General features: G+C 41.9%; 1 protein-coding gene across 4 annotated transcripts in view; it reads right to left on the bottom strand.

The window, feature by feature from the left end:
• The window catches only part of SLC45A1 (solute carrier family 45 member 1), a 44,797-nt gene that overhangs the window by 3,938 nt on the left and 24,630 nt on the right, over positions 1 to 16,229 (bottom strand). For 2 of the 4 annotated variants that reach the window (XM_044671252.1, XM_044671255.1), the window contains 5 exons: positions 10,441 to 11,180; positions 7,062 to 7,219; positions 3,616 to 3,638; positions 3,370 to 3,546; positions 1,229 to 1,434 (listed from right to left, as the gene is read on the bottom strand). In XM_044671252.1, coding sequence (XP_044527187.1) covers positions 1,229 to 1,434; positions 3,370 to 3,546; positions 3,616 to 3,638; positions 7,062 to 7,219; positions 10,441 to 11,180 — 1,304 coding nt within the window. The remainder of the gene's footprint in view (positions 1 to 1,228; positions 1,435 to 3,369; positions 3,547 to 3,615; positions 3,639 to 7,061; positions 7,220 to 10,440; positions 11,181 to 16,229) is intronic. The other 2 variants (XM_044671253.1, XM_044671256.1) reach the window with 1 other exon arrangement.

Here is a 16,229-nt window from a genome sequence, read left to right as displayed (position 1 = left end):
AAGGAAGGAAGGAAGGAAGGAAGGAAGGAAGGAAGAAGAAAGAAAGAAAAAGGAAGGAAGGAAGAAAGGAAGAAAACAAAGGAAGAAAGGAAGAAAAAGAAAGAAGAAAGGAAGAAAAAGAAAGAAGAAAGGAAGGAAGGAAAGAAAGAAAGGAAGGAAGAAAGAAAGGAAGGAAGAAAGGAAGGAGTAAAAGAAAGGAAGAAAAAGAAAGGAAGGAAGGAAAAGATTGGAAAAGGAGACAGATTAAGGAGGAAAGGAAGATAGATTAGGAGGGAAAGAAGATTGGATTAAGAAGGGAGAGAGGATAGATGAAGGAAGGAAGAGAGAACATATTAGGAAGGAAGGAAAGAAGGTATGGATTGATTAGGAGGGAAGAAGGAAAGGAAGACAGATTAGGAAGGAAAGGATGGATTAGGAAGGGAGAGAGGACAGATGAAGAAAGAAAGGAAGGAAGGACGGGATTAGCAAGTAAAAGAAGACAGATTAAGAAAGAAAGGAAGATAGTTTTAGGAGGGAAAGAAGGATGGATGAAGAAGGGAGAGAGATGAAGAAAGAAAGGAAGGAATGAAGGGAGAACAGTTAAGGAAGGAAGAAAAAAAGGAAGGAAGAGAAGAAAGGAAGGAAGGAAAGAAGGGAGGGAGGGAGGAAGGACGGAATAGAAGGAAGGAAGGAAGGGAAGGAAGGAAGGAAGGAAGAGAAGAAAGGGAGGGAGGGAGGGAGGGCAGGAGGGGATTTACTTTTCTTCTAATCCCACTCAACCCAATCTTTCATTCAAATATAGGAGTAACCACACTGGCTCTGGTAAGGGAACTGGAAACAGTGGCTAGAGAGGGAAAGGGAAAGGAGAAACTGCTATGGCATCTTTGCTAGAAAGGCTGTATGGGGCGATAATAATAATAGCTACTGTTTATAAAGCTCTTTAAAGTACACAAAGTGCTTTATGGATGTTATTTCATTTGGTGTAATGGGTAAAGTGCTCGACTTGGAATCAGGAAAGGAAACAGGTTTGGACAATGGCTGTATGGCTAAGGACAAGTCAGTTGGCCCCTCTGCATCCCAGGCAGCCTTCCTATGGCTACGTTCCAAACCTGTCTCATTCTGCCTCAGATGGGACTCAGATGTATTGGCTGATCCTAAAAGGTGGGAACAAGCGAACTGGCCTAAGTAAAACAGTTTCCATGTTAGGATTTTCAGGAGTATGAAGGGGGCGGGGTGGGGTACCACCTACCTTTTTACTCTGGTAGTAATCACACAACAGAGAATAGGGGAGGGTGCAGAGGGTAGAAAATAATATCCCATATGTTATGCATAGTGATAAAACCACATAGATATTCCTGGAGAGTGTGGCAAGACCTGTCCCCAATCCAAAGGCAAGATAGGCAATGAAATACAGGGTGCGAATGCTGAAGTATTCTTCTAGCTTTTCTAGCATTGCTACAAAACAGAGAAAGATAGTGAGCCACCACAGAGATCACAAAACAGAATATGAACTCGCAGCCTGGAATGTAAAGCCCTCCACAGCCTGGCTCCCACTTCCCTTTCCTAGACTATTTCATTTGGACTCAGTTTACCTAGCCTGCTACTCACTCCCTGGCTGTGACATCACGTCTTCTATTTTGACCCTTTTGTGTAGATGGTCTCCTGTGCCTGCCACATTTCCTTCCGGGCATAGCTTAGGTTCTACTTCCTACACAAGGTATTTAGTGTCCAGTCTGCTCCTGAAATGACCTTCTATAGGATATATTTGCCAATTCTCTCCCCCTCCCCCCCCCACCAAGCAGAATGGAAGATGCTGGAGGACAGGAGCGGTTTGATTTTTTCCCCTTTGCCTCTCCATCACCTGAACATACCCTGTAAGTAGTTCTGAATAAATGCTTGTTAGATTTAAGTCGAGTGAAAGCGTTAAATGGCGGCCCACTTTCCCCAGGGGTTCAGCAGTTTGGGGCCAGGCTTCCTACTGAAAGCTCAGCTGCGCCAGGCTTTGTGCTGAGATTCCCAGAAAGAAACCAGCTTAGACTGAGCTTGGCTTTCCTCTCACTGGGTGTTGGCGGGGCAAAATGGTGGCCCCAATGGGCCATTGGGGTCTCGATGTGAAAAGCACCATGCCTCCCAAGGGTCCTGAGCCTTCTGTGTTTGGGAAAATGGGGTAGTCATGGGGCCACCCATTTTAGGGTACGGGAACATCTTGGGTTCGCTTTTCACCAACTTTAAGTTCCCTTTTCATCTTTTCTTGGTGAGAATCCTGGCCAGCAGTTTTGCATGCAGGGTACAAATGCTAGCTTTCATATCTATATTTAGACATTTTCTCCACCTACAAAGAACCTTTGGAGAAGATGTCCCCCTCCACCTATGTTATCGGGGTTTGATTGTGTTACCTAACAAGACAATTTTCAGAAGAAGTTGTGTCTTTCCCAAATGGTCTGGAACATTTAATAAAAGGCACAAAATAAACCGACAGTTAAAGTATCCCAGTGCCCAGCTATACATGATGCAAAGTTTCCAAGATATCTGGAGCCTAACACTTTTGGAAGTTGCTAAGTGGGGTAGTAGATAGAACACCAGCCAGCCCTGGAGTTGAAAAGACCTGAATTCAAATCCAGCCCCAGTTACTTCCTGGCTGTGTGGCCTTGGACAAATCACGTAACCTGCCTGCCTCAGTTTCCCCATCCATAAAGAAGGGATAATAATAGCACTTAAGTCCCAGGGTTGTGAGAATCAAATGAGATAATATTTGTAAAGCACTTTGCAAACCTTAAATGCTAGCTATCATTATTATTATTATTATCATTATCATTATTATTATTATTACTTCTTTCTGAACAGATATCTGTCTACCTATCTACCTATCTCTCTACCTATTGATGTACCATCCTTATTTTGCCCCTGTCTGGCATTTAAAGCCTTTTGGAATATAGCTCTGACTTAAGTTTCTAGACTGACTGCTTGTCCTCCAACTTGGAATTTCCACCAAACTGGTATACTGGCTACTCTTTACATCCTTCAGCTGACTTTCCATCTACTATCTCCATGCCTTCACATAGTCTGACTCCCATATCTGGAATATTCTCCCTTCTTGACTCTACTTCTGGGGACTCCCTAGCTCCCTTTCAGCCTCAATTCAAATGCTCCCTCCTGTAAAAGGTTATTTCTTGATCCCCTCCATCACCCCCAGTTATTAGGGTTCCACCTCAGCCCCCAAATCACTTTTATCTATTTGCTTATTGACTTATCTGTGTATGTGCTTTCCCCCTGAGAGAATGCAAGCTCCTTGAGGACAGGGTCTCATTTACTCTTGTCTTGGGTCTCTCTAGCACCCAGCACAGTACCTGGCCCATAGCAGGAACCCCAGACACTGGTTGAAATGAATACCTGAATAAAATGCTGCGCTGAATGCATAGATGCACATCCCCCAGCACCCCATGGTGACTCCGGCATTGTATTTCTGATAGTCTTCTGAAGTGTGAGGGGCTTTGGGGTTCCCTTGGAAGACCACCTCTCCCATAAAGTCCGTGTAGAAAAGCAGCATGCCTTCAAATGAGAGCCACCCTATAGGAAAAAAAAAAACCACAAGGAGAGAAAACTTCTCATAATGGAATCCTGCTCTTACCCTACAACTAGGTGGCTCAGAGGATAGAGCTCTGGGACAAGAATCAGGAAGACCTGAGTTCAAATTTGACCTCAGATGCTTGCTCTCTGTTCTTGGGCAAGTCACTTTAACCCCTGTCTGCCTCAGTTTCCTCAATTATAAGATGGGGATATAATAATAGCAAACTATTTCCCCAGGGTAGTTCTAAGGACCAAATCAGATAATATTTGCAAAGTGCTTAGCACAGTACCTGGCATATAGAAGGTCCGGTATAAATGCTTTTCCTCTTCCCTTCCCCTCTACCTCTCACAAAGAGCTTCTATATTTAGCTGTGGATTATAAATTGTAGGGTAATATCCCTTACCTTACCCCCAATTCATTCAATATTTCCATTTCCGAACATGCAAATGGTGAAAGGCCATGAGAATCTATGCAGGAAGTAGGGAAGTTTATCCAAAAGAAGAAAGAGGAGGAGGAGGAGAGAAACCACTGTCCCAGGTACTTGAAAAGTTGTCCCATCAAAGAAGGATTCAACCAATGTGTAATCACTTCACAAAAGATATTGTTATGAGAATTTCTTTATTTCCTTTTTTTCAATGTTATTGTTATGTCATTTCTCCTAGAACATTTGGCTAACTCAAACCTGTCTCCTATTAATATTAACATTGCCTGGCTTAAAACCAGACTCATGGAATGATAATAGTAAGGAAAGACCTTTTTGGATCATGCAAAACACACTTCTGTGTTGGTCATTGTTGTAAGAGCACACTTCTACAAAAGCAAAACCCCCAAATAAAACTGTAAATGCACTGATGGGAGAGAGAGCTCGCTTTGCTCTGCATCCTGCTCCAACAGTTCTTTCTCTGGAGGAGGATAGCATTCCCCATCATAAGTCTTTCAGGATTGTCTAAGGGAAGACTTTTTGACATTGCTGCGATATGAAGCCAAAAAAGAGTTTGAGCTTCCTAAAGTGATTTATAGAATTTTTTTGTGGAAGGATTCTCTTGGCTGCACTTTTGATTATCTTTGAGACATACAAATCTCCTCCTTTCCATCATCCAGTTGTGAACACTCTACATGTATTTTTATTGTTAGCCTGACTTAGTTTACCTACAGTCTCTTTAAGCAGGTCCATTTCCTTAGGAAATAGATGAGACTATCATTCTGTTTAACCTTTTGGTCAACTTTTATGATCTATATGAAGCAGCCGTATATATATATATATATATCAAAAATTATTTCTCTCCCCAATGTAATTTTTGTCTATAAAAAATTTTACTAGAATCCTAACCTTGGTTCAGAGAGATCTTTTGATAAGATTAAGCATATTAAAACCCAGGTTTTTTCCTATATAATTTCTGTAGCACGATAGGTTTGTTGGGTAACAATAACCCACTTCATGAACTTGGCAGGAGATATTTCTTCTGTAATAAAATATATACAATCTAAATGTTCTTCTGAATATATATACATGTATTTTATATTTCTGTATATATACATATAGGTATATGCATGTACATATATACACATATATTTAGTTGTTTATTCATTTATCTATTTGCATATTTATTTATTTGTTTTTCTCAGCTGGAAATATTTACCCTGGAGAAGAGAAAATATGGCAACCACTAAAGAAATTAAGAGAACATAAACTTAGAATTTTAAGGGATCTTAGAGGTCATCTAGTCCATGAAGTTATTTTGCACATGAGGAAACTGAGGCTTAGGGAGGTCATGTGATTTGCCCAAAGGTGGAGGAACATGATAGTTGTCTTTAAGCATATACAAAGTAGTCAAATGAAATAATATTTGCAAAAAGCACTTAGCCCAGTGCCTGGCATATAGGAGGCTCTGTATAAATGCTTATTCCCTTTCCTTCCCAGGCATGTGTAAGGAAGACTCAGGTTTATTCTAATTAGCCCTGCAGGAAAAATGGGTGGACACAACAAAGGGTAAATGTTTGGGCTTGGTGGCAAGAGAAAACAAACAAACAAACTTCAAAATAATGAGAACAATCAGAAAGACAGCCTGAAGAGGTAGACGGGTCCATCTCATGGGAAGTTGTCAAGCAAGGTCTAATGCCCACTTCTCCTGGGTGATGTAGAAAGGGCTTCATGGGTTAGATAAGAGGGCTTTTGATACCCCTTCCAAACCTGAGATTCTGGGAATAAATGTTCCAATCTAGTCAGCTGGTGATGCCTCAGTGGATAGGGCACCAGGACTGGAGTCAAGAAGACCTGAGTTCAAATCCAAACTCAGACATTTACTAGCTGCATGACTCTGGAAAAATCACTTTGTTCCTGTCTGCCTCAGTTTCCTTAACAGTCATTTTTTAAAATGAGGGATAATTGGTCCTACTTGATATGGTTGCTGTGAGGTCCAAATGAGATAACATATGTAAAGTTCCCTTACCTATCTCTACTTGTTTAATGATGCAGTGGCCCAAAGCAAGGGTGAAAATAAAGGATTTAGCAGTGACTCCTACTTCTTTTACTAATCAGCTTAAGAATGGTGCTTTCCTCTTAAGGACTTAAAGAGGGAGCAGAGGCTGGTGGAAAAAGAATTCTATTGTTTCATACTCACCTTCCTCCTGCTCAGTAATGACCCTACCAGGGGTCGGCAACCTTTTTGGCCATGAAAGCCATAAACGCCATATTTTTTAAAATGTAATTTCGTGAGAGCCGTACAGTGCTCACAGTGTGCGCTCCTGTATCAGCGCCTGAAAAAAAAATGGACTTTATGGCTCCTGCAGAAAGAGCCACATCTGGCCCTCAAAAGAGCCAGATATGGCTCGAGAGCCATACGTTGCTGACCCCTGCCCTATACCAAAGTTTCAGCTAGCTACTATGACAAATTAATAATAATAATAGCAGCTCGCATTTACATGAGTCTTTAAGTTTGGGAAGTGATTTACATATGTTAGTTATTATACATATAATTTGTTCTTCACAGCAACACTGGGAGCTAGGAATTATTAGGATTTTATAGATGAGGAAACTGAGGTAAAAAGAGCTGGAATTTGTCTAGAGCCACATAGCTAGTTTAGTGACTGAAGCAGGTTTGGAATTCAGGTCTTCTTGATCTCAAGTCCAGTACACACCATGCCATCTAGCTCCCAAAAATTAATGAAAGGGGACCTTCTAGAGGCAATGCTTAAAGAGTGCTGTATTCAGAATTCGAGGACTTGAATTCAAATCTCCACCCCGCCATTTGCTATCTGTGTACCTTTGAGCAAGTCACTTATTTCTCAGGCTCTCACATCCCCAACCCATCACAAGAGATTGGGTTCAATGACCTGCCAAGTCCTTTCCAGCCCTCAATCTATGAATGCATGACCCATGAAGCCTCTCCCAAATCCTCTGAACTCAAAAAAGTAACTTTATTGGTAGGATTTTCCATAGGAGAGATTTGGGAGCAGCCTTGAATGACATTTCTGTTTTCAGGACTTCCCCTTTCTTCCTCAGTCATGGTGTCACTCACCCAGGAAGTGGTTGATACAGAGATTTCTAAGAGCTTTTGGCATATGGCAGATGGTAGAGCAAAGGCGCCGTATGGAAAGTGACTGCTCGGAGACCTCTCCAGAGCCATTCAATTCACTCTCATATTTTACACCATTGAGTAAAATATTAGCAACCTGTAAAGAAGGATAAAAGAACAAAAATCAAGCTGGTGGCCAGAGGGTCAGTCATCGCAGTGAAAGTATTGGTTCATTTGAAGTAAGTTGGGGAAAAATAGAGGACACGGCTAGAGTCAAGATCAGATAGAATCAGAAGATCAGGTAGAATCATGGGAGTCCCTGCTCCTGGGGAGGCAATGGCTGTTGGACACTTGAGTTTGGGAGCTCTGAGCTGCAGGAACACAAACATAGGATGGGGAGAGCCATGGGCTACCCAAGGAGAGGTGAACCAGCCCAAGTCAGAAAACAGGTCAAAGCCTCCATACCACATGAGAAATCAACAGGAGACTAACTCTATGAAATCATCTCCAAAATGAAGATATTTCATCCATTTACCATTCCAGAGATTTGGAACTAGAAGGGATTGGAGATGAGAAAATGGAGGCCAAGCGATGGCTTAGGCCCCATAGGTAATGCCCTCTTGCTGCCAGTATCAGACACTTAGTAGCTATGTGACCCTGGGCAAGTCCCTTAACCTCTGTTTGTTTTAATATACTGGAGAAGAAAAAATGGCAGACCACTCCAGTATCTTTGCCCAAAAAAAACCCTCATGGACAGTATTTTTTTTAACTCTTACCTTCTATCTTAGAATCAATACTATGTATTGGTTCTAAGGCAGAAGATCAGTAAGGGCTAGGCAAAGGTTGTTGAGTGACTTGCCCAAGATCACACAGCTAGGAAGGATCTGAGGCTAGATTTGAAAGTAGAACCTCCCAAATCTGGGTCTGGTTCTCAATCCACTGAGCCACCTCACGGACAGTATTGACTTGCTATGGTCCATGGGGTTAAGAAGAGTCAGACATGACTGAACAAAAACTTAATACCTACTGTGGGATCCATATTGCTGAGAGGGGTTCAACTGCTTAGAGGGAGGAGGGAGGTGAAGGAGTACTCCACAAGCTCCTGCCCCTCCCATCCAGTCAAGGCTGCCTGTGTTTCTCCAAAGACCAGGGATTAGGGAGACTTCATTGCCACTGACCCCTGTCATCTTACAGTTTCCCTAATCCTACACTACTTACAATTAGGCAACTGCCATTTAATAGACTCAAACACAGAGTCTAGGAAGTGGATGAGAACTCAAAGGTCATTTTGTCCAACCACCTTGGAACAACAACTCCCTCTCCCAGAGCCAAGGATAGCCATTTTTGTGTCTGGGACAAGCAGCATGAAATAATGCAATAAATAGTTAGACAAATTCAGTCAAGCCATGATCAGGGATTAGTGACTCTAATTTCCTCCTTTACTAACTATTCTTGCTAACTAGGGGCTGATCAATTAAACGTGCAGACTGGGACATAGACAAGACTTTGGGGACATTGTGTATTTTTGTACAGGGCCAATCCAAGAATTTGTTGTCTTTGACTGCAGATTTGTTTTCAGGGTTCGGTTTGGTTTTTCCAGTGGGTAGAGGATGGGATGGAGAGAAGGTTGATTATTATTTTAAAAAAATGTTTAATTTAAAAATAATGAGGTGCTTTAAATTCCATTATTCTTGGTTGCGGAAGAAGGAAAGCAATTTTCATCCTCCCACTCCCCCTATTTCAGTGCTCTCCCATCACTCTTACCTAGTTTGGGCTCTGCCCTCTCCAATATACCCAACGAACAGATAAGGAGCCGAACTTTCTTCTTTCAAGGACTGGCAGTGAGCAAGAACCTCACTACCTCCTGAGGTAGTCCTTGCCATTCTCACAGAACCATGGAATGGTGGAGCTAGAAGAGACCTGAGAAATGAATTTCCTCTAGAATGTGCCTGATGCTGGAAGCCTCCAGTTGTATAATTTTCATAAAATCCAAGATTAAAAAAAATTTTTTTTTTTGAGAAAAACTTCAGGAAAAAAAGCTTGCTAACTCCTTGAATCTAGAAAATGAACTGTTTGGAGAAAGTGCCATAAAGAAACCTCCACTGCATCAGAAGATCCAGAATGAACTTCGGGATGTAAATGATTGAACTGTGGAGGGCTGAAACATATTTATTTTGAATGTAAACTCTCATGCCAAAAGGGACTGCCTCCTAATTGGTTTTTTGTCAATGCACCTAGAAAACATTGGTTTTGCTCTCTCTTTTATTTCCTTTTTATCTCTAGCTATTGTAGTTTCCTCTTAGAAAGTGCAATATTATATGCACCTTTAGTTAGAAGATTTTTAGAGGTATAAGATAGTCATATTTAAATGATCAATTGTGAAGACTAGTCTCCCAAAGGATCACAGGGGGGATTGTGAAGATGGGATTGCCTCTACCCTTGCCTATTTTTAAATTTAATTAACAAAAATCATATACACTCCTACTTAACACTAAGTAGGGGAGGTTCGCAAGCCACTTGCTAAAATGGGTGACAACTCAGAAACGACTGACCATCTCCTGGGCAATGCTAAGCAAATTTAAAGACAGCAATTGGTCCCCATAAAGTGGAGGAAGAGACAGGAAGTGACATAAAAAAGGACTATAAAAGGTGATGAGCTTCCTGTCCAAGAGGTCTTCTTCCTGAATTTTCGGGTTGGAGGATCTTGGACTGGGACTGTGGCTTGGAGCAATGACTTGGACCTGGGACTCTGAATCTTGGACTACTTCTGGTAAGACTGCTCCTGGATCTTCTCCCTTTGGAGCTTTAGCTTGGGTGAGTGAAAAGCTGACCCTCCTTTCCTGGCTTCTGGAGGGATTAGTTCCAGAGAGGCCTCTCCTTGGAGGAGGCTGCCAAGGTTGAACCCTTGTTTAATTTCCCACCGAGTCCTCCAGCTGAGGGGTTAATGGATTCCTTTCTGGGTTGAGCTTGAGCTACATTAGGGTGATAGGCTAGATATTTTCTCTACCCTCTTATATTCCACTTCTTTCACTTTTTTCCCCCTCTTTGTAAATAAAACTATTGAAAGTCAATTTGACTTGCTATAATATTTTTAAATCCTCGACCACAGCATTATCTTAAAATATTCATATATTTAGTCCAACCACAAAATTTAATTCTTTACACAGTGAAGAAAAACCCAGGACTTCTTAGGGCAACCCCTTCCACTTCAGGGCAGCTCTAATTCTTGGGGGGTTTTTGCTGCCATCAAAGCTCAACTTGTCTCTTTTAAAATTCTACCCATGCTTCCTCTGCAGTCACACCCCAATAATGGCGGTGAGGACATCGTATTCACCCATACCTGCTGTCTGATCTTCCCCTCTCCTCATTTGCTCTTACCTGTTGACTGAAGGTCACGTTCCTTCTCCTGCTACTTTCTGGACAACTTCCTAACACAGCGTCTGGGATGGCCAATGTCTGAGGCCTTTTCAGAATCCCAGACGACCGAGGCTTTGGTGCATCCAAAGAGCCCACCCTTAAGGCGTCTCCTTCAGGCCCGTGAGTCATTGAGACCGCCCCTCTCTCCAGAATCCCATTTTCTTGACAGTAGAAGCCATCAGGGGCCCTTGGGAAACTGACACTGATGGTCTGCCTGGGTAAGCTAGCGGGGAGGGCCAGGTAGTTGTCGTGCCCCGCCGTAAAGCAGTCTATGAGGACACTGTCGATATTGGAAGTCCCAAAGGAGGATGCAAACTCATTAATCCCAGTCAATGAGTTGTCCCGGCTGATGAAGCTGCCGTATTTGGGCGTGAGAGGGCTCAGAGGAGAAATGGGGCTGGTCAAGCTTGCATAGAAGTGAGTTGCGTTCTGAGAACCCAGGTTGACTGTTGGGCCTTCCTCAAACAAGACAGGGGGAGAGGGAGGAAGAGGAAGACTCGGGCTCTTCATCACAGTTTTCTTCTTGCTAAAGGGCTGCAGAGGCCTCTCTGGAATGCTGATGAGTGTCAGCACGGTGGTGATACTCAAGGTGACAGAAGTAAAGACATAAATGACTCGCAGCTGCCCACCCACTGCTCGGCCGAAACTGGTCTCATCCCAATTTATTCCTCCGACAACATATCCAAAGCCGCCTCCGAGGCCTGATGGGAGAAACAGGGTTTTAATCCCTTTCCTTTTCAAGGGAAGGGGAGGGGAGGTAGGAGAAAAATGGAGAGGAGGGGAAAGGGAAGGAGAGAGGAGAGGACAGGGGAGAGGAGAGAGGAGGAGGAGGGGAGAAAAGAAGAGAGAAGACAGGAGGGGAGGGGAGAAGGGGAGACATGAAGAGGAGAGGGGGAGGGAAGAGAGGAGGGATAGGGAGAGAAGAAAAGGAAGGAGAAGAGAGGGGGTGAGGGGAGAGGAGAGTTTACATTTCCCACAAAGTCAAAGGCAGAGGGAAAGGTCCCATGTATGTAAAAAATATTCACTCTTTGTGGTAGTAAAAACCTAGAAATTGTAATGATGGTAGGTTGGTAAAGGGGGTCACTACTAGGGGCCTGGGAGCCAATAACTAGTCTGGCAGGAGATAGGAGTTAGATGTTAACATAGGTAAGCAGCCTCAGCTAGGAATGAAGCTTGGTGTAGGTATAAATTCAAACTCTTGATAGCTAAAGTGCCCAGTGTATCCTCACTGCTAGCTGCTAGGCCCCTTTAAGATGTTTGGTGGGCGGCCCCTTCCTGCTGAGCAAGCTGCCTCTTTTTGGATGCTGAGCAGAACCAGCAGGAAGTCAAGACTTGAACTTCCTGCCTAAAAAATGGTGGCTTAGCTACAACCTCCGCTGAACCTCGAACTACTCAGTATTCTCTCCTCTCCCTAGTCTCCTTAGCCTTGATGGTATAGGAATAATCACAGGATTCTCAGATTAAAGGTTAAGGGCCTTTATTGAAACTGGGAAGGGAAAACAAGGTAAGAGGGCTTGGGTGTTTCTAGGCTGTTGCTATGGTCAGCTGACTGGTGCTGGCAGAGGTCCTAAAAGGTCTTGGCAGGCTGAGGGCTGGCTGTCCTCGGCCAGAGCTAAACAGTCTCTGGTTGATATTAAATTAATCCACTAACTACACAGTTGAAAAGGTAAGAGATATTGTTGGGTTGCTCTTGACGATGGTCCTAATCTCTAGGCTATCCTAAATCCTACCCACAATTCCACCAGCCGGTCACCACCCTTTCACCACCCAGGGCCCCAGGGGGAAGGTCAGGGACAAGCAGGTGATCTGGGTGAAGACAGGGGAGAAACAGAACCGGTTTGGGTTTGCAGGGCCTTTTATAGTCACAGCCCAATTGCCAGTTGGCACCTGGCACATGGCACATGCCATGTCAACATTCCATTCTGATAACTGACAGGTATGCCTGAGCAAAAACCCTACATTACAAAACCAAGTGAGCCCATCCCATATGGAGACTGTTTAAAAACTAGTGAGGTTGGAATGAAATAGTGTATGAGAGTCTCATAATAAGTGACAAGCATGAGGAATTCTGAGAAAAATCAGAAAGATTTGTATGAAGGGATTCAGGATCTGGAAAACAATATACCCATTGGTCAACATGATGTAAAGGAAAACAACCTTGAAAGGCACCAGGGAGGGAGGAAGGGAGGAAGGGAGGAAGGGAAGGAATAGGCATTTACTCAGTGCCCACCATATGCCAGGCATTGTGCTAAGCACTTTACAAATATGATCTCATTTGACATCAGAACTCTGACTGATGCAGTAACCAAACCTAATGCCAAAGGACTGATGGCAAATTGTGTTTCTCCTCCAACATCTGGGCAGTGGCCTATGGGTGCAGGCATTGTTGGGCAGATGTGGCTGTTAACTTAGTTATGCATTATAATAAGAATGGGGGCAAGGGAAGTTATTGGAAAGTGACAGTGATCTTCAAAAAAGCATTATTTCAGAGGCAGCTGGGTGGCTCAGTGGATAGAGAACCAGGCCTAGAGTTCAAATTTGGCCTCAGATAGATCCTAGCTGGGTGACCCTAGGCAAGTCACTTAACCCCAATTACCTAGATCTTATTGGTCTCCTGACTTGGAACTGATACTTAGTATCAATTCTAAGACAGAAGGTAAGATTTTTATTAAAAAAAAAAAGAAGAAAACATTATTTTCATTAAAAATGGAAGTTCGAGTTTTGAAAAATTGTTGAAATCCAAATCTCACTTTTTCTTTTTCTTTTCAAAAAGCTATAAGTTAATCTGACATGACAGAATTTGTTCCCCATTCTTTTACTGTATATTTAACCAGAAAGGATACCCAGAGGCAGATGTCCTGTGCTCAGAGGCTCTATCTTTTAGACCAGTCTCCTAGGGTGCAGGACCCTGAAACATTCCCTATCAGGTTCTCCCTTCACTCACCTTCCTGTATCAGATGCCACCTTCTATGAGAGGTTCTTCCTGATCCTGCCACAAGGCTAAGGCAATCCCCCACCAAAGAATTCTTTTAAAATTAGGTGGTATTGGTACAAATACAAATATGTACAGTATTACATCCCCCAATAGAACATAAGCTTCTTGAGGGAAGACACTTTCAGTTTGGTTTGGAACATGGTAGGTACTTCATAAGTGCCTCTTGGCTATCTTTTACTCTCATTCTCAGTTGACATCAGAAATTTGGATTTTATTTTTATGTATGTAATGAAATCATACACTTGATCTCACCATCACTCACAAGTGTTCCACTTCCTTGTTCATGAACTTAGAAATGTCTTTATCTGCTCCTCTTCTCTTGGGGAACCCATCCTTCCTTCCTTCCTTCCTTCCTTCCTTCCTTCCTTCCTTCCTTCCTTCCTTCCTTTCTTCCTTCCTCAGAAATAGTACCTACTCTATCCAAAATCATTTCATGCTGTCCACTATTACTATCAGCAAAAATAAATCCTAAACCCATTACCATTAAGGTGGGGGCTACTCTGACTGAGGAAGAGAAGAGTTGTCACTGGCACAAACATCTCAAATGATTGTGATGAAGAAGCAACATGGTATGGTTGAAAAATCTCTAAATTTGAAGTAAGGAGTGACTTAGATTCAAATACTGATATTGCATTAGGTTTTGGGCTTCTCTATCATAATCAGGCTCATACTGATTTTTCAATCTTAAAACTCTGTATATCTTTTTCTTTAAAAAATTAAATATATATTTTATTTATTCTGTTAACTTTCTCAATTAAATTCTATTTTTTGTGTTTTAGTTTATTTTTTATTTATTTTTTAAAATATTTCCCAATTACATTTTTTCCAAATGTTATGATTAAAATTCCCTGGAGATTATATCTCAATCTGCAATTAATTAATTATTTATTTTTATGATTTAAATATTTTATTTTTTTAGAAAAAACTTTCCATGGTTACATGATTCATGTTTTTACTTTCCCCTTCACCCCCCCCTTAACACCCCACCCCCCATATCCAATGCACAATTCTACTGGTTTTAACATGTGTGATCAGTCAAGACTTCTTTATATATTATTGATAGTTGCATTGGTGTGGGTCTACATCCCCAACCATGTCCACATCAACCCATGTGTTCAAGTGGTTGTTTTACTTCTGTGTTTCCACTCCTGCAATTCTTCCTCTGAATGTGGGTATCATTCTTTACCACAAATCCCTCAGAACTGTCCTGGGTCATTGCATTGCTGCTAGTACAGACGCCCATTACATTCTATTTTACCACAGTGTATCCGTTTCTGTGTACAATATTCTTCTGGCTCTTCTCCTTTCACTCTATATCAATTCCTGGAGGTCTTTCCAGTTCACATGGAATTCCTCCAGTTTATTATTCCTTTGAGCACAGTACTATTCCATCACCAGCATATACCACAATTTCTTCAGCCATTCCCCAATTGAAGGGCATTCCCTTGTTTTCCATTTTTTTGCCACCACAAAAAGTGTGGCTATAAATATCTTTGTACAAGTTTGTTTATCTATGATCTCTTTGGGTTGTGTACAAACCCAGCAATGCTATGGCTGTATCAAAAGGCAGATAGTCTTTTATCGTTCTTTGGGCATAGTTCCAAATTGTCATCCAGAATGGTTGGATCAGTTCACAACTCCACCAGCAATGCATTAATGTCCCAATTTTGCCACATCCCCTCCAACATTCATTACTCTCCCCTGCTATCATTTAAATTCCATTTTTTGACATTTATTTTTAATTTTTTTGAGTTCCAAATTATCTCCTTCCCTCTTACCTTCCCCCACCCCTTGAGAATTCAAGCAATATAATATTGTTATACATGGAGTGGTGACAACGTATTTCCATATTAGCCATGTTGCAAAAGAAAACACTCATACACACAAGAAAAATATAGAAAGTTAGAGAAAAGTATACTTCTTCAATCTGTACTCAAGAGTTCATCAGTCTTTCTCTCGATGTGAATAGCATTTTTTTCATAATGGATCCTTTGGGCTTGTCTTGATCAGAGTAGCTAAATCTTTCACAGCTGATCATTGTAACAATATTACTATTACTTTATACAATGATTACCTGGTTCTGCTCACTTCACTCTATATCAGCTCATATAACTCTTCCCAAGTTTTTACGAAACCATACAGCTTGTCATTTCTTATAACATAATAGTATCCCATCACAATCTTATACTACAACTTGTTCAGCCATTCCCCGTTTGATGGGCCTTCCTTCAATTTTCAATTCTCTGCCATCGTGAAAATAGCTGCTATAATTTTTTTTGTACACATGGGTCCTTTTCCTTTGATCTGGTTAGGATAAAGACTTAGTAGGGGTATTGTTATCTCAAAAGATACATACAGCTTTATAGTCCTTTGGTCACAGTTCCAAATTGTTCCCCCAAACAACTGCACCAGTTCTCAACTCCAACAACAGTGCTTTAGTATTCCAATTTTTCCACATCCTCTCCAGCATTTGACATTTTGCTGTTCTATCATATTAGGCAATCTGCTAAGGTGTGAGATCTCAGATTGTTGCTTATCTTATAAAACAGCTGTTACCTAACCATGCCTCCTCTATCTTGTCCTCGTGAAATTATTTTTTGGTACCTAAAGGTAAGACTTTACATTTATCCCTACTGAATTTTCATTGTTAGATTTAGCCTAATGTTCTTCTCTCTCTCTCTCTCTCTCTCTCTCTCTCTCTCTCTCTCTCTCTCTCTCTCTCTCTCTCTCTCTCTCTCTCTCTCTCTCTCTCCCT

Source organism: Gracilinanus agilis, chromosome 3 (assembly GCF_016433145.1).
Source record: "Gracilinanus agilis isolate LMUSP501 chromosome 3, AgileGrace, whole genome shotgun sequence".
NCBI lineage: Eukaryota > Metazoa > Chordata > Mammalia > Didelphimorphia > Didelphidae > Gracilinanus > Gracilinanus agilis.
The sequence above is the reverse complement of the archived record's forward strand: the minus strand, read 5'-3'. Positions and strand labels throughout refer to the sequence as shown.